Source organism: Aphelocoma coerulescens, chromosome 2 (genome assembly GCF_041296385.1).
Source record: "Aphelocoma coerulescens isolate FSJ_1873_10779 chromosome 2, UR_Acoe_1.0, whole genome shotgun sequence".
NCBI lineage: Eukaryota > Metazoa > Chordata > Aves > Passeriformes > Corvidae > Aphelocoma > Aphelocoma coerulescens.
Genome location: NC_091015.1, coordinates 58,766,075 through 58,784,960, shown reverse-complemented (window position 1 = coordinate 58,784,960; position 18,886 = coordinate 58,766,075). Strand labels below are relative to the sequence as shown.

General features: G+C 44.2%; 1 protein-coding gene across 1 annotated transcript; it reads right to left on the bottom strand.

Moving 5' to 3' along the window:
• Positions 1 to 3,982: 3,982 nt before the first annotated feature.
• On the bottom strand, positions 3,983 to 16,939 carry PDIA4 (protein disulfide isomerase family A member 4). The gene is made up of 10 exons (XM_069007729.1): positions 16,764 to 16,939; positions 11,330 to 11,504; positions 9,364 to 9,569; positions 8,565 to 8,703; positions 7,836 to 8,041; positions 7,026 to 7,184; positions 5,958 to 6,109; positions 5,419 to 5,575; positions 5,091 to 5,324; positions 3,983 to 4,657 (listed from the first exon to the last, which is right to left on the bottom strand). Exons 1-10 carry the CDS (start codon positions 16,864 to 16,866, stop codon positions 4,242 to 4,244), a joined length of 1,947 nt encoding a protein of 648 aa, XP_068863830.1. The 5' UTR covers positions 16,867 to 16,939; the 3' UTR covers positions 3,983 to 4,241.
• Positions 16,940 to 18,886: the final 1,947 nt, after the last annotated feature.

Here is an 18,886-nt window from a genome sequence, read left to right as displayed (position 1 = left end):
TCTCAGAAATGCCTGGCAACTGAGCCAAGATGCTACTGCATTTAATTTGGCTAGGCTTGTTCGTAGATCCCTGATCTGCACTGACAAAGGGAGTTTTGCAACTCAAGCACAGCAAATCAAAGCTAAATTGCATAACAAATACAAGGGTCTGTACCAGTAAGCAGATTACACAGTTTGCACAGGGCCTGACTTACTCACTACCCACATTGAGGGCTGAGCATACAGACTGCGACACTCAACCCTCTGAGCAGTGTCCATCACCAATGCAGGCTGTCAGCAAAAGGCCTTTTGGAGCATGAACAGTTTGCAGTGGCTTCTCTTGCCTGCCAAAAAAGAAAGGACAGCAGCCTAATCACTACAGTAAATGCTGCTTTCTGAGAAGCCTTTAACCTGCATCATTTATTCATATTCTAATTTCCAGAAGCCTGTTTCCTCAATGCATAGCCTCACGTACAAGAGGGCAGATAAAGCTCTGTGGCACCAGCTCTGCAGTGCCTTGCTTGCTTGCCACCAGCCAAATCCTGGGCCATACCCAGGCACTAACATAATTAGCAGTTTGGACATAGACAATTGCTGAGAATAGAAACCAGGCAACAACCTTGGTTTCAAACCCTCTACTGTTAACAAATCTCTTTCAGTACCACAAAAACTAGCACCTAATGAAGTATCAAGATCCCAGGCCAATATTTACTGTCCCAGACACAGTAGAGACAAATCCATTCCTCAAGGAGCACCAGCTGTGCTACAGTTGCTGCCTACCTTAGTTCTTGACCCTTCAGGGAAAGGAGCTGGCCCTGAAGAAGTCTCAAGTCTCACTACTTTAAGATGTACTACAGTTTACAGAAATAAGTTTGTCTCCGAGAGGATGCATGTGTGGGAGATACACCAGGCCAGGCTCCATGGACTGTGAATATTACACAAATCAGTCCTGTGCTGAAGCATAAACTGCAGGATCCCTTCCACCTGGAACCATAATCAGAAATTATGCCATATGCTCATGCAGCTGTGGCTAAGAGCAAGTAAGGGGAGCTCCCTTATTCTCCTGCACGGTACATCAGCAGCACTTAGGTAACTGTTCAATGAAAGAATTGAGGATGTTTAGGAAAGCATCCTAATGCGTTGGGAAGGGAAAAGCAGGCATGCATAATGCATTTAACAAATTCCAAAAGATGGTATGACCTGTTCTCCTTAGAATGCATCAGTCACATTAATATCACTTTCTGTACAGAGATAACAGACCTCATGATATATCCATCCCAGTGAGTTTCACAGAAAGTTGATGTGATGTTGATAGTGCACACAGCAAAGGATAGGATACTGGAAGCAGTTTGCTTTCCAGTGTGACTCTGCCCAAAGGTTAGAGGCAACAGCATCCTCATTTTGCTGGGAAGTGATAAATGCATTTATTACGACATGCAGATGCCAAGGTGTGTGGCACAGCCAAGGACTCACAGGAAATGTGGCCAGGCAATTCTGGTGTAAGGATGGAACAAATCCTCATTCCCTCTACTACTCATAACTTAAACCTATAACCTACTTGAGGTAACACTGCCTGCTCTTGCAGCTCACAGTTGTCAAGAAACTGTAAGCAGTACTATAGCTACTGTATTGCTGTTCCTTATTCAGCTCTAACTTAAGCACTACTGCTCCAGAACAAGATTCAGGTGTTTCAGCACAGTACTGAAGTAACTGTTTATGTACCAGGCTGCCTCCACCTGTGGAGGCAAGGAAGAGAGAGGTGGCAGGAGCACTGAGCAAGCACATCTAGGACACTCCCCTGGGCCTTGTGTCTTTTATTGCCACAGGGGCTCCCTGGAGGCTGTAGAGGTTTCATCCCAGAGTGGTGTTGGCTTCTGCTGGGAGGAAGAAGTTTAAAGAAACAGTACAGCATTGGCAATGACAACTTAATAATTTAGCACCTGTCAGAAGACAGGCGACAAACGCTCATGCTCAACTTTAACCTTACTGCCCCAAGGAGAATGGTGCTCCATCCCTCACTGTAGCCCTCACCACCAGTAAGGGACTCCTCACCCTCCCTTCTACATGTTCCGTATTTATCCATATCCTCCTATTAGTTAGGCAGCATCTGTTTTGGAATAAAACCCGTTAAGTCTGCAACTAACACAGAGGAACAATTTAGCTCCCCGCAGCATTGTGTCAGGTATTTGCTTAGGGACAGAACCTGACCTATGTTTTAAGAACTGATTTAAAAAGGTTGTGCCTACTTCTTTGAAGAACTGAGTTGGTAGCACTGGCAGATAGGACAGAACTTCTTCCTTGGCGTGTATGTATATTTTCTAAAGCTGAAAAGAATCACCTCTGGTGCTCAGCTAAGTCTGATCTCGCTCCTGTTGCCTGCACAACACATTTAGAAAAGATTTTAGCTTTTGAAAGCTCTACAGAAGAGTTGCAAACAGAAATGGCAGTAGATGGGAGCATAACACACTTTACCTGGTAAGAGTCTTGTAAGAGAAATACTGCCTAAGCTTAACAGGCATCTGTACACTTAAGGACAATAGGAAAAAAAAGACCTCTAATGTGAAAAGAGGAGATGGACAATGCCAGGGCCTGAGGTAAATGATGACACTGCTTTAACACTTAGTTGCTTAGAATTTCCTAGCCTTTGCTGATAAACAACAGGAGGTGAATAGCATTCAGGCACACCCCAGCACTTCCAGGAGATTTGATACTGTCCCTCTCATTCATCATCTGCTGGTGAGCTTCATTCATTAGCTTTGACTAAACCATTAATTAAGGGAAAGTCTTCCTGCAGTCCCATACACCTCCGCAAGAATAATTTGATAGTTATGCTTTGCTGTGTGGGTTGTTAACAGTGGGGGACAGTCCCCTGTTAAGGCAGAAGGGAAACACATCCCTTCAACAGGGATGCCAAGTGCAGTAGGAAAGTATAAGGACTACATACCCCTTTGCAGTCCCTTTTGGGTCCTCAGACTCTACCTGAACAGCCACCTCCTGGACATGGGTTTATCCTTGCTACACAGGAGACTGCATCTCCCCAGAAGAAAAAACAAAGATTGGGTAGTGGTTTTAGATTTGCACACCCTCCAAGAAGCTGAAAACTAATGCAACAAGCAATTACTGAAGGAAGACGGGTGATATTTTGCAAGACAGGAAACAGTGCTTCTAGAAGCACTACCTGTAAAACAAAATGTGAATCAAAACTGTCTCAGGGTCACTCAAGTTGCACACGCTGCAGCATCACAGCTCTGAGAAGAGGCAGACAGTGCTTCTAGAGCACTTAAGTCTGCAACCTCAACATGGCCCATAAATCTACAGACATATCTAATCTGGGCCATTCAAAATAAAAATCCACTTTTAAATGCATATACTCCCAAGGGGAGCACAGAGGAGATGTGAATATCCTTTATACCTGCTAGAGGAATAAAGGCCATTAGAAGGTCTCAGTCTGCTTGTCCAAAGAAGAATCACTATCAAACTTTCCCCTCTGCAAAAGGAAAGGAGACAGTAACACATAGATCTGATACCAGAATCCCAGCATTTCCACCCACTAGATGCTCTTTTTCTGCCATACTCCAATTACTCCAAAACATATTCAGGAAGACTAAGATACGAATGGGTCAATACGAACTAATAAACAGACGTACATTAGAAAAACTTGCTATTTTAGCATCACCCTCTCTACAGAGAGGCACAAAGCTAAAACAGGTCTAGAGCATATTTAGTTAGCAAGTACCTGTGTCTTATCTCAGTAGGACCAAATATTCCATCCATACTTTAGAAAACCTCCACTCTTATCCTCAGCTATGAATACAGTGATAGAGTCACATGAATAGGTACACAGAAACATAACAGAAAAGACTAGCTGAAAAGACTGCTCCCCCCAGTAACCGTAACAACAAATAAGAGAAACCTGTTTGTCTGAGGGATCTGCTTCTCTCTTTTTGGTAGTATCTTTTAACTTAAAAACAGCTGCATTGGAGTCAAAAAATAAAGCTCAAGATAGTCACAAAAAATAAAGGATGTATTTTTCTCCAAAGATCAAAACCATAACTAACATAAGACATTCATATTAGAGTATTAAGTTCAGTGTCCAGAAAAAAACTCGTCTGCCATATAAAAAAAAAAAGATACTGCAATTGCTTTACTGCTCAAGACCCTCTTTGCTCAAAACTGCTTAATTCTTCTCTCACAACATTTTGTCAGTAACTTGATTTTAACTACATTGTACAAACAATTTCTCTTCACCACCCTCATCTTATCTAAAGCTCTTCTTTTGTTCTGGAGAGTTTTGTTGCATGCTCCTCTATAAATTTGCTCAAATGCTCTAAATCTCTGTCCCCGCCTTCAAATTTAATAGGGCTGTTCTTCTTGTCCTTCGGAGCAAAGTAGATGGTGGGGAATCCCTCCACTTTGTAGTGGTCATTCGTCACGTCATTGGCAGTAGCATCCATCTTGGCTATAATTAGATTTTTCTCATTCTTGTATTTTTTGCCTAGCTCATTATACACTGGTTCTAGTTTCTTGCAGTGTCCACACCATGGGGCATAGAACTCTATGAGAACATCATTCTTTGGATCCATCACTATGGTATCAAAAGTTTTACCCACTACCACTTTCACAGGCCCTTTGTTATTTTTTGGCACTGGCTGGGACTTCACAATTGGCTTCAGTTTTCCTAGAAGGAAGCAAAACACAACACTGTTAGAATGTGGCAAGAGCAGCCCTTACAATTTCCCCTAAGAAAGGGCAGAAGTACATCCTCCTGCCAGGGAAAAATCACTGCACCAGCAAATGAACTTGCCTCAGTATGAAACACAGGATTGTTAACTGGTGACCTTTTGGCCCAATAGCCTCGTGAAATATGGGCAACAGTTTGTTTTGCAATTCCTTAGAACCCTTCTCCTCTTTTTATGGCTGTCCATCCTCAGAGTACTAACCTGTGATTTATTATAGTAGCCCCAAATATGAATTATCAGCTCACACCTTAAAACCACAGGAACATTTTAGACTTGTAAAATGGACTCAGTGTACTGGAGCCATTGCCTCAGGAAAGAACTCTTGGAAGGATAAGCAAAATAGCTTAGAGAATCCTATTTTAGAAACTGTACCTTTTTTGAACGCCAGCACAAACTGCCTGAGTACATCAGAGTCAAACTCTTCTGGCTCCATGGCATACTTCTTGCCACCTTCATCCAGAATGGCAGCGTTGACATCCTCCCCACTCTCAAGCAGGCCCAAATCTTTTATTTCAGAAGAATAATCTTCCTCATCAGAAACAGCAAACACGTATTCAGGGAAGTCTTTAGCCACTTCCAGGACTTTGCCTCTCCAGTACTGGGTAGCTGAAAAACCAGAACAGGACAGGATTGGTAATTCCTAGTTATTTAGTGCCTGCTTCCTCTCAAAGTGGAGAAAGGGCAAGAGTAGCAAACTTACCAACACGGTAGTCAAAACCGAAGTCCACAGAATAGTAGACAACCACTAGAGGACGCTTGGAGTATCTCTTGGCATCATTGGAAGGCTTGCGATGACCAACTAGAGGCAAAGCGTGTTTCAGCACGTGCTCTTTAATCTCAGATCCATCTGTAGAGTCCTGCTTAAAGAAATCGTGAAAAAAGTTCAAACAAACAGATTTAAGCAGCATTTCTGTTACACATTACTAAAAAACCAATATTGGTACACACATGAATGCGAGAGAGGGAAGGGCTCATTATAAAAACAAGGCTGTCATGACATTCTTCAAACCTTTGAGTACTGAATATTGTAAGGACAAATTATTATTTGAAAATGTAACATCTGGACTAATTTCATAAAGTTCTCTTGAACACAGCAATACAGTTTCAGTGGACAAACAGATTGACTCAAATATCTAGGGGGAGTACTTCCAACAGAAAGATGCCAGCTGATCATAAATACAGAGAAAGAGAACCTTCAATCCCACACACAAACTTTTTAGCTCTGTACCAGCTACTCACCTTAAGATTCAGAACGTGCATCTTGGGCTCATGCTTTGACTGAAATTTTTCTGGCTGCATGACAACCAGTTTTCCTGGAGATGCTTTCAATAGTTTTGCAATCTCATTGCTGAAGGTGTGATGGAACTTGTAATCTTCTCTCAAACTGTTAGCTGAAAAATTTAGGTTAGGGTGAAGGAAAAGTCATTAGAAATGAACTGACAGCCTGCAACTGAGATCTTGAGACCATAACTACAAGGAAACTCTCTTCCTGTTCCCAAAGTGACACAGAACAACCCAGTCTTGGACAACAGCTCTCATCCAGGGGTGAGAAGCCTGTGAATATACATACAATTCCAGTAGCACTACTTGACAGCTGTTCAACACCGCATCCACTTGAGGAGTTATTCTACACACTCAAACACCTTGAACAGCTTCCAAAACATATACAGCAAAACAGTTATTCTTTTATCAGTCTCCTACCTCTTGGCTTTTCCCCCAAATAGGTCAGCTAGTCAAACATTTGCTTTGGGGCAGCCTGGGAAACAGTTCTGTATCTTGCCATGCTGAGGCAAGCAAATCAGCTCCTAATCCAACTACAACAGCAGCCCCAGAATCAGACATAGACAGGTTGCCAGGAATGGTCTAGCTAAACTGACCCAGAAGTGGATGATGGTTCTTTCTCCAGGCTTCTCACCTCAAAAGAATTTTGTGAAGACTGACTCTGGACTGCCAGATATGGAACAAGAGTAACAGACAGCAAACATATCTGGGCTTTAAGCCAAGAAATTGTGGTTTGTTCCTCAGGAAGGAATTTTCCCTCCTCTTTAGTCCACATGTTTTTAGGGACACAATTACCAAGCAGAGGTATATTCAGTGACTGGCTGACAGCTTAATTACAGCCTCAAAATCTGGTGTGCTCTTATGTTTTGAGTACAAGTAGAAGATCACTCTTCCTCCTACTTCTTATTACTCTCCAACCTTCCCTACTGAACTAGGAGCAGAAATAAATTATCTCTCCATGCCCAAAGTACTAGGCAGAATCCCAACAGAACATATATTTAATTAATATTTTGAAACATTCTTTACCTGCTTCCTGATAGAGCTGATAGGTTTTGTCATTCTCTCCACTAAAGACACCAATGATGATGACATCATCCCCATCCCTCAGGAATTCTTGTACCTGCTTGGTAGCCTGAATCTGTTTGGATGGAGGACCAGCCTGTTCAATCATGTAGTCAACAATACCTGTGAGACAAACCCGCCCCCAAAAAGTTGCTTAGAACATTTATTGAACTGAAAGGTTCAGGCATTCCATCTCAACATTGCTTAATACCACATTTCCCATGGACACCTTTCCCCCTGTGCAGCCCTCCTAAAATAACTTAAAGAACAAATCAGCAAGACCTCAGTCCAAGTTTTTAAAGCTGCAGTTCTGAATATTCCCATTCAGGTTGGTTTCAGAAGAGGTCACCAAGCACACAATCCATGGATATTAGTTGATCTTGCAAGCAACCCCCCTTTCTGAAATACCAGACCCTTCTCCTGAACCTGCTATGAGCCAAAGTGCTACTTGAATAGTCTTAAGTCCTTCCTCTTATTAAAACTTAATAATGAGTATTTTTCTAGCCCTCATGGTGCATTCCAGTACAATTAAAATCTGACCATTTACTCATACTGCCACTGCTTCACCATGTGTATTTAACTTATTTTATATTGAAAGGAGCTGATAGTACCATCATAAGATGTTATAAAGATTAGAGACAAATTTAAACTGCTGGCCTCTGTAGGTATGAGAGTACAATTTTTCAAGTTTCCCAACTGCCATGACATTAACAGGTCTGCAAAATATTTGTGGTCAAGCCCCCAGAAAATATGAAAAGTCATAAGTTGCAGTACCATATTTTTCCCGTGGACCACTATAGTCATAAGGTTTGCCCTTGCGGAAGATTTTGAGAGTTGGGTAGCCAGTAACATCAAACTTCTTTGCAAGCTCAGTTTCAGCTGTGGCATCGACTTTAGCCAGGGGGATGGGAGGTGTGCGCTTGCTGAGCTCCTGGGCAGCCTTCTCGTATTCTGGAGCGAGCCTCTTGCAGTGCCCACACCTAGGGAGGGAGAGCAGAGGGCATTTTTTACAAGCCATTAAGCCTGCCAGGTACCTTGCACCTCTGAAGTGGAAGAGTTAAGTCTTCCAAAATGCAGAAAGTAGAAATGGGATCACTGAATCTACAGAGGACACTTCAGCCTAGGAAAATGTGTCTCTCCAACCTGAAGCTGGCCTCTGTGCCTGGCCTCACACTACTATAGGGACCTTCATTTTTAGAGGCCATTTTTAAACTAAGGACCAGTTCTCTTTGGTTTTCAGTATCTCAGTGTGTTGCCAAATTAATAAATATTGTGAACCTCCAGTGAGGATTTGGACACCATCCTGCTGAGACATAGATCCAGTCTAGTCTGCAAGTGATTTGCAACGTGATCCTGGATGCAGATTGTAACAGAGGTACACCAGAGCTACACACACCTGCACAAGGTAAAGGTGTGTAAAGAGGCATAACAACAGAATACAGGTTCACCAAGTGTTTTCAGGCCATCTGTGCTAGACAAATACATGACTGCCTTCTTGCTTACCATGGAGCATAGAACTCTACCAGGATTATGTCAGCACCATTCACAACTTCGTCAAAATTATCCTGGGTCAATACCAGAGTAGCTTCAGGTGGAGGGGTCCAGTTGGGGTCAGAAACCTCCTTGACTTTGGCCACAATTGCTGAAATACAGTTCAATAACCCAATTAGCAAGTATGCATTTTATCATACCAGTAGCATGTCAAATGCAACAGATGGTATCAAGAATTTGAAATCAGCGTGGCAGGCATGATCTTGGACCAATGCTTACATATCAAGCTTACATGAGAACACTTTCTTAATCAAGATCCTTTATGCTTTATTTCCTTGTTGGAATTGCCAAGAAGGTCTTCTCTTCACCCCGGAGAGCATCTTATGCACAGCACAGATCTGTACTTTGCAGCACTGAATTCCATCTCAAAACAGACAGAAAAGGTAGTTTTTCCCCCCCTCTGACTGGAGTTGGGCATATTAATTAAGCAAAATACAAGTGGGTTTCTATACAGTCAATATATAGACCAAATATTTATTGGCTGATCCTTCAGCACACGAGACTGCCTCTTCTTCTAGTCAAGTGATATTTCTAGAAACCTTCTGTCAGTAACAGAACAACCCACTACCTGCAAAATTGTCCTCTAACATGCAGCCTATTGAGAAAACGGAAAATTTCAGCATTCATAGTGTTACTCTGCTTAAGATAAACTAACTTGAGATCAGAGTCCTTCAAAATAGCCACATATTAAGAAACAAGATCATATGCTACTTTGCTTTCTTACAGAGAACTGCAAAGGACTGGTGCTTACCATCTTCCGTCCGAGACCCATCATAGTCAACAGCTTGGCCTTTTTTCAGGATTTTGATGGTTGGGTAGCCACTGACATCAAAACGACTTGACAGCGAAGTGGCTGCAGTAGCATCTATTTTGGCTACAGGAATAGGAGGGTCATTTTCCTTCAGAGTTTTGGCTATCTTTTCATACTCAGGAGCAAACTGCTTGCAGTGCCCACACCTGTCAGAGGAAGACACAAGCAGGTACGTAAATGCACAACAGACACACAGAGGTATTCTGCTGCTCTGCATTTCCAGGATGCCTTCTGCCTGATGTTCACATCATCAACACAGCAATGTTTGCCTTGCTACATGTTCAGATCATAGAGAGATAGAGAGCAACTGTAGCTAATGTACTGTTTGTTCATATCAAAACAAAACATATTCAACATGGAATGTATTGCCATATGCTTTATAAAACCATTATAAAAAAATTCAACTGCTTTTACAACAAAATTTTAAACCTTGTATTATGCTCTTCCTTCCTTCCCCAGCAAATAGTCTCAATTCAACTGCAGCTTCTCCCTAATCAAGGTTCATCCTCTCTCCCTAGCTCCCTAAATTGAACTAAAGAGAAAATGAACCAGTAGTTAAGTTGGCCTAATGAAATCTCCCACCCACCATGGTAACACAGCATCTGCTCCCTCTCTGGCCACACCAGAACTCTCTAGGAAGAACAGAGGCTCCTACTGCAAAAGCAGGCATGACAGAGGATACCAGCATAAGAAATGCTAAATATAGCCTGACAAGCTAAAGATGAAACAAGAAAAATGTGCAAAAACAGAAAGAAGCGTGTGGCAGATAGCCTGTGCTCCTTAGCCTCTCAGCTGGCAGGAGGGGGAGTAGAAAAATAGGAGAGGTGTTTAGTCTATGATGACACACATCCTTCTGCTCAGATAAATTAAACTTCTTGTTTAGTTTTCATGCAGGCAAACTACAGCTGCAGAATTAGTGCCTACAGCCAAGCAGGGATGGGATTCTCTATGACAAGAATGGCACAAGCTAAAATGCAACTCCAGCTCAAGCAAGATCACGTTCCCCCTCTATTCAAAGACTGGAGAAGGAGCAATGACTAAGTCATTTCTTTATCACTAAACCACAAAGGAAAAGAGGTTCTGGCTGCAACACTAACTCAGCAACTACTGAAAATATCTTCTACTCTTGTTTTCCTCCAGCAGAGAATGTGTCTTCTCTTGCATTCTTACAACAAAAACCACCCCTAATATTTTTGTCGTAAGAATGCAAGAGAAGACACATTCTGGCCTAAATCCTTTGTCTTGGTTATATGCAGGTAAGTCCATTGTAGCTCTCTGGAGCAAACTAGTGGTGCTGTGTACCTAGGGGTGCCAGCAGAACTGCCATCATCAGGTAGATGTATGAGGCACTGCTTAAATTGATAATACAAGCAAGCTATGTCCCTAATCACACCACACCCTTCTGGCAAGGACAGAAATGAGAATTTGGAAAGGAAAACCTTCTAGCAGTTCCCCTGCTAGGGAAACCTTCATTACTCCATCTAGATGAGCAAGTGCACACATTCTCAGTGGTCCAACACTGGCACAGGATGATAGCAGGCTGCAAGACTACAGTGCATGACTTTTCTGGGCCTCACTGGGATCATTTCTGTTCCCTGACAGGCATAAAACAGGGATAGAATCAGTCTTGTGCTTCCCTTGGTATGGGATCCTTGAGCATGACCCACATCTGTGGAACAGGAGCAGGCTGTTGGTTATTGCATGGTACAGGGGCGGGGAAAAAAGGTTCCTCCACACCACCAGAACCATCTCTTTCCCTGGACTATAGCAGAGTGCAGGGCATCTCCTGCAGCCAAGTTACTGCTATGTCATCTTTAAAATGGCAACCCAAGTTCACGTTTTAGGAGCATTGATGGCAGAGAAGCCCTCTGATACTGCACCCAAGGAGGTGCTGCTGTGAACCCACCATGGTGCATAGAACTCCAGCAGCACAGTGTCCTTGTCTGCAGTAAAGGTGTCAAAGTTTGCATCATTCAAGACTAATACACCATTTTCTTCTTTAACTACAGAATCGTCATCTTCGTCATCTTCTTCATCGTCATCATCATCGCCATCATCATCAACTTCTTTTGTAACAGATTCTGGAAAAGTAAGAATATGATACAGATTAGATTGTGTCAAATTTAACATTGAAGTGACAGTACCAGATTAAAGATGGCTCAGATATCTCCTGTGGCTAAGAAAAGTACCCACACAATGTAGTTTCTGCTCCACATACAGTGACAGCTATCTCAGTTTGCAAAGAGCTTGGACTCAGATATTTGACCATTTCAATTTTGTCCACACTCCACCAGCTAACACTGTTACTATTTCAGTAAAGTATCAACAGGTATTTCACATTTCAGGGTGAACTAACAAAACAGACACAAGAAAATTAAAACTCACAGAGCTATGCAACAGTTGCCACTAAGGTTTGCTGGACATCTTGTTGAAATGTGGGCAGTGAGACATGTTTTGCCAGGCAAGAAGGGCACACAGATGATACCTGACTTCAAACAGAACCCCTTCATCACTAAGCAGAACAGCTGTCCTTTAAGTGTAGCCAACTTGAGGTTGGGAAAATCAGTGTCTTATACCAAAAAAGCAGGTGTTATCTGTCCCCAATGCTTCCCTTGTACCCCTGCTCATAACACCTGTAACACCACAATAGCTATTTGCTGCCTGTCTGAAGGTCTAACAGACACAGTTGAGACAAATACAAATGTTACAATTTCGCTACTATCAAGTGGTTTAGAGGATCGTGCTTCTTTGCTGACTGCTCCATCCACCTGTGCCATTCATTTTCAGTTACAGTGATGTTTCAGGTCTGCTATTCATCGAGGAGTCTTTCTGCTCACAGGAGCATCGATCACGCTGCTCTGGATCAGCACCAGGCTGCAGAGAGTGTAAAATCATGTAACTGATGGCAGGAGTCCCATGAAAACCCACTCCTGTGCACCTGGCAGATGCCAGGTACTCTTTAAAAAAAAAAAAAAAAAAAGAGGAGTGAAAACTTCTTTCAAAGAACTTTTGGGGAAGCCTTTGATTTAAGGCCACTGGTCCAGAACAGGCCTTTCAAGGAGAAAGCAGACTTGTTAAATTACCGAAGCAAAATTAGCATGCGAAAGCTGAAGCCAGGACATTTCTACAGGTTCATTCTTTGTTGGCTTGGAATTTGAGATGGTTTCTTTAATACCTGACCTTTCACATGTTCCTTTAAACTTTTTTTTTAAAAAAAACTGCTATCTTTCAAGGAAACCAGACCTTCCTGAAGGACTTTAAAGGAATTTCAGTTACAGAACAAGTAATGAAAATATCTCATCCCAAATGAAAACTGTAAAACAATGAAGGTAAGTCCCTTTCGACCAGTGGGAGTCCCAGGAGTAGGATGGAAAAAAAATTTAAAAAGGAAAAAATAATTAAGGTTTCTTGCTCAAAATTATTTTCTATTTAACTGGCTTTTGACTGAGCTGAGAGGAGTTACTGCAACAGTGCTCTGAAAATACTCTGATTTCATCAGGAACTTGAAAGTTAAGAATGATAAATACGTGCTACACAGGTATGAAAAAGAGAACAAAACAAATCCCACTTTTCTCAGACCAACAGCAGCGCAATCTCACCATGGAGAAAATTATGCCATTAAATTGTAATAACTATTTTTTTTTAGAAAAAAGTATACAAAAACAAGCCTATATGCTCTCAGGAAACAGTATGTGCTCTTGAAGAAAATATGTTTATTTTAATTAGAGGTCAACTCGCTGTACCACAAAGTTTCTGATGAGGGGAGAGATCCCAGGAGATCATTTATCACACAACAGTAGTCAGCTGGATCAGGTTTCTTTAACAAGTACTAGTGTTTCACCTGATCTTTGAAGCAGCTAAAAGCACTATTTGCAGGCAGACAATGCCTCCTGTGCTGCAGCACTTGCTCACCCTTGAGTGAATCTATGCCATCCCATACCTGCAGGACTGCCCTGGTGGAACAGCTGGTTTTCTGGGGGCTTCAGAAGGCAAAACTTCTGCCTCACGTGGGTGCCTGGCAGTTCTGAGGGCTGTGTTTCACCGCAGGGTACTCCTGGTTGGCCTGTGCCTGAATTCCCGGCCATTGCATTCCTGGCAAATTGCTTCAGATATGATTTTTCCTGACACAAAGGAATGTGAGCAAAACTAGCTGGCCAGTTCTGCTCATGCACCTCAAACTATCCACCAGCTTGTGACTCTTGTCCCTGCTCCCTCTGCTCACTACCCACCCCCGAGAGAGACAAAGACCACAGCAGCTACTGTGGCACCTGTTTTTTAGAAAAGCAAGAGCAAGGTATCACCTGCAAAAACATCCTGCAAGGGTGGAAAATGTAACTATTAGATCCACCATCCCTCACTGAAATAATTTTGTATCTTTTCCTGCGAGTGGCTGCGCAGCCTGCCAACGTCAAACTTCCCTGACAGTGACACATTGTCAGGGGCATTATACACACCCACTTCCTCCTCCCTGGAGATGGAGGCAGGACAATAGCACTGTAACAGCGGGACTCCACCTTTTCCCGAGTGGCTTAAGGAGGGTGTGCATTAAAAAAAAAAGTTAACCACACCTAGATATCGGTCCTTAAGAGTGCAAACTTACCTTCTGTAGCCTCCAGCTTCACCAACACCTAGGGCTATCATAGCTACCTCTGACACCCCTTTACTGTTGAGAATGAAAGACCTGTTTCAGGGACCCAACCAAGCACGGGAGGAGCAAGCAGGACACTTTTTTCATTAAGACCAAGACACTTTCCTCTGCATTAAAGATTTACAATTTAAAGAGAACAGAATGAGTCTAACCGTGACACCTGAAGTGGCAGGAGTATCTAATAAATACTTGCATAGGTCAGATCATGAAAATAAAACAACTGCCCCCAAACTGAAGTGTCTCTGTTTCTTAAAGTGACTTGCAAAGCTGGTGGACAAATCAACAGCTGTGACTAAAACCTGCCCTCTGGTAAAATATGGGTCATCCCCTTTTAACAAAAAGAATTATTTTTCACAAATTTCAAGAGATTACTACAAAAGTCGAAAAACATGATCAAAAAGGTACTTATTTTAAGACTTGAAGTACATGATGCTGGCTGGCAGGTCTTCTTCAGGATGACAGCTACTCTGAAATTAGTTCTTACAGTAACTTCAATGAATACTCAGTATTTATCAGAAATATGGCCTAGTAATATTTTCTTAAACAAAGCAGATCCTGTACAAAATAGCTGCATCCAGACATCAGTGACTTGGGGATTCTTCCTGAAAGTTTCCTTTTGAGGACCACACTGTTCCCTAATTGGATGAGCTCAGTTTTCAGAAACCCAGAACTCAGGACTCATCATCTGTTGCTAGGGCATTCAAAAGACTTTCAACAATAACAGCACCACTCAGTCTTTTCTGTGGTGGATCCTCTACATGATCCCTCCTTTCCTGTCATCAGGATGCTAAGGGTATAGCAGTCACGATCCAGGCTAACCTCACTTTGAGCATATTCACATCCCTGCCCTAGTAAAACCTCACTTCCCAAATCATGCAGTGCAACAAGCTGGGCTTGATCAGAACTTTTCATCTCCCCAACAGTCAATGTGCATAAGATTACTTCCTTGCTGCAAAGTAGATTTATTCCACTTCACACAGGTCTGCATTCCAAGGGCAAAAATGGAAATCCCTAACCATGTGCACTTTTAAGGCAAAGGCTTTGTAAAGCCTAGTTCATGATCTATATACAAATTCAAGACACAATAGAACCTGGAAAACGATTCAAGCTGGGCAAAGGATTAGTGTTCAGCTTCCACACAGCAGGAGATACTTCCATCACTGTGTACCTTTGATCCTGAGAACTCCTAAGATGAGAAGAACAGCAAGCATAGGAAACACTGATGAGAGCCTGGGCCACAAGACGCTGAGCCACTGCTGCCAGCCACAGGTAACACTGTAACATCACAGGTGTTACTTCATCCTTTGAAGGTAGCAGAGGAAATCAGCACTAGGCTTTGCCACATGTTACAAAGAAACCATAATCGTGTTCTAGCTAAAAGCAGAGGAAGAGGCATAGTAATTGTATTCCAGTTTACAACAGAAAAAAAGGAAAGAGCTCCTAAAGGAGGAAAAGGAAGATTCTTTATCTCCATCTCCTTACTGCAGATGCCATATCCTTTAAAGCAAATCTCTTCATCCTTATCCTACAGATCATACAGTTAGTTACACAAATAGGATAACTGATTTAAATGCACTTCTGCAAGTTTTAGTGCCTGTTCAGTGAGCAAGAAGTTGCAGGACATGAGTTCAGAAAGAACTTCTTCAGAAGGAAGAAGTTCTTCCATAATCCAGTCTCTCTAAAAGCCCTCTAATACTTAAAATACAGCAGTGTTCATGTAGGAAATATGAAAGATGCATAATTTACCAAAATCCACATGAAAGAAACTTAAAACCAAAAAAAGAAACACCTTCAAATGTCTGCCTCCTACATACAAGGCACTAAACTCAATAAGCTTGAGCAGCTTTGTTTCAGCTAATTTTGGAAAGGAGGAGACACACATCAGTGAAATTCAAAGACAGTGGGAAGAAACACCAAGAAGACGGTAACACTGGGCCTTCCTTCTGTGAAAAAAAAGTAAAAAATCAGTTTGAAACACGAAGAATGCACAGATTCCCTGAACAAAGGAGTAAGTAAAAGAATGCTCAGTCACAGAATCATAGAATGCTAAGGGCTGGACGGGACCTTAAAGATCTCATAGTCCCGACTCCCCAGCCATGGGCAGGGACACCTCCCACTAGACCTCTGCTTAAGGTCTTGAACACTGCCAGGATTGGGGTACGCACAACCTCTGTGGGAAACCTGTTTCAGTGTCTCACCACCCTCACAGTAAATAATTTCTTCCTCATATCGAATCTAAAATTTCTCCTCTTTCAATCTGTACCCATTACTCCTCGTCTTTTCACCACCGTCCCTGATGAAGAGACCCCCTCCGGATAACGAAATCGCAATCTGTCCGACATGAGTCGGAATAACGAAATCGCAAATTTCCTGGCGATTTAAAAGCCGGGGATTGCCAACATGGCTAATTGTTAGCTTGCTGTTAACTTCATGCTTGGGAGAGGCGAGGCAGAGCCGCCCCACGGCGCAGGACAGACCAGCAGCGCCGGGACAAGCGGCTCGCACAGACCTCAGCGCCTTCACGGGGCAGGCTCATCGCCCTGCGCAGAGGCCTGCGAGGAGCACCCCAGCCCCAGCAGGGCCCCGCCAGCCCGGGCTTCCCGCAGCGCCCAGAGCCGGGGCCGCGCCGCCGCCTCCCGCGGGGTGACCCAGCATGCGCCGCCGGCCCGGCCCGGCCCCTGCCCGCGCTCACCTCCGTCGCCATCCTCCTCCTCCTCATGTGCCGCCGCTCCCCGCGCCAGGAGGGCGATCTGAGCCAGCCCCAGCAGCAGCACCAGCACCCACAGCCCGCGCATCCTCACGGCGCTGCTTCTCCCGGCCCGGCCCGGCCCGTCCGCTCCCTGCGCTGCGCTCTGGCCGCCGCCCCGCCCCCCGAGGCACGCCGCGCCCGCTGATTGGCTGCCGCCCCAACACGTGCTTGGCGCGGCCGCCAATCAACAATCGTCACGAGGGCCTCCGGCGCGGGGTGCGTGGGTTTCGCGGAATCCGCGGCGCCCCCGAGGACCCCCGGCGGCAGCGGCCGCGGCGCCGCGGCGGGACACGGGCGCTACCAGCCGGAGCGGCGGGGAAAAGCGGCAGCACCGCCGCGCACAGAACCGCCCGGCTGCTCTGAGGTGCCGCCCCGCCATTGGCCGCCGCGGCGCCGCCAACCGCGGGCTGCCACGCGTGGAGCGCGCGGCCGCTCCGGGGGCGGGAGGCGGGAGGGACGCGGCGGCCCCGCCCCGAGCGCGTGAAGCCACATCGCCCTTTGGGATTGGCGGGCCGGCGTTGGTGGGCGGGGCCGGCGGCTCGCGGCAGCCTGTGAGGGCGCGCCGCGTGCGGCGGGGCGGGGCTTTCCCCGCGCGGGGGCGGGGGGCGGCGGGGGCGCCGTGAGGGCAGCGCTGGGGCCTCTTAAATTCTTACATTGTGAGAGTAGGATTTAGGTAAATTGCCGCGGGCGGGAAGGGTGGGATGGAGCCGTTGCGCCTGGGGGCTCCCACAGGGGCTAGGCAGGGTGCGGCGCAGCGAGCCCCTCGGTAGCGCCGTGATTGCACGGGAAGGTGTCACGGCACAATTTCTGTCGATGGTTATCCAGATGCTTTATCGTGTGAACGTCCAAGATGCAACTGGACGGTGCCAAACCCTCGGCTTTTGGTGCTAGAATTGCCAGTCTGGCGCCACACTTGGGCAAATTGCAGCTGCTCGTAGGCTCATGGAACAATTATTTTAGTTTTTACAAAACTTTTGACTCTTGAATAGGTAAATTGTAAGTATAAAGCACTGCCAAATTCAGTGTGCAGCAGTTACACTGCAAAAGAGTAGCAGCAGCTTATGATAAATATCTTCAAGGTTTTGAAATGCAAGCTTAAAATATAAACTCCACAATTTTAGAGGTTTAAGACATTGCGGTCCTATGAAAGGCTACTGTTCCATCAGTTGCCATTTGGCATTTGCAAGTGGTCTGTAGGTTGAACAAAAACCCCATTAAAGGCCTGCTGTGTTCTGCGTTCTTAAGTTATAGCCTGGAAGTGAGTGCCTTTCCTCCACTCAGCTGCCGGACAAGTTACCTTGAAAATACAGCAGCTGATACAGGAGCAGTTTTTTAACTTACTTGGCATACCACTAGAATGGAGTGAGACCTGATCTGAACAAAGTTAAAGCTGTCTGGATCCTGCCAAAATTGTGATCCTGATCCTGCCTGGTTTTGGTATAGATATAAATATTAGTTTGGTTAACACTGATATTCAGTAATTTGATTATAGCACATAATCAGATTGGTCACTCCATGTTCTCAGTGGGAAAAATTAAGAGTATGGAAGGCTTTTATTTAGAGTCTTGTTCACTTTTTAACACAACCCTTGATTTGAATATCATCTTGGTGTGTGAAATATTTACTGTCTTTGTCCTCCAAGTTTATAAGAGATAGTGGCTATTGTAATCCATATTTTTCAGATTTATTGGAGATTTTCTAACTGGCAGTGGCCTGTCAAGGTAGAGGAGTACTGTCAGGCCTCATACTTCATGGCATTGTCCAGGCCATTGCAAAAATGGTTAAAATAGCTTGCAGAAAAAGTGAGCATGTAAAATGAGGAAGTGGTATCAGTATTGCTTTTGTCTGTTGGAGTGTGAAATACTGGATTAAATGCTTTTTCTTTCCTGATGAGTTTTATGGTTATTGTGTTTTCTGTCTAAATAGGTTAACCAATTGAAAAAGGAGATCAGAAAATTTGCTAGGCAATCAAAGGTGCCAAGTACCAACATCCTGCCAGACAGTGGAAAGAAAGTGCAAATGGTACAAATATAGGGAAGGTGGGTTTATTATTACTTATTTGGACT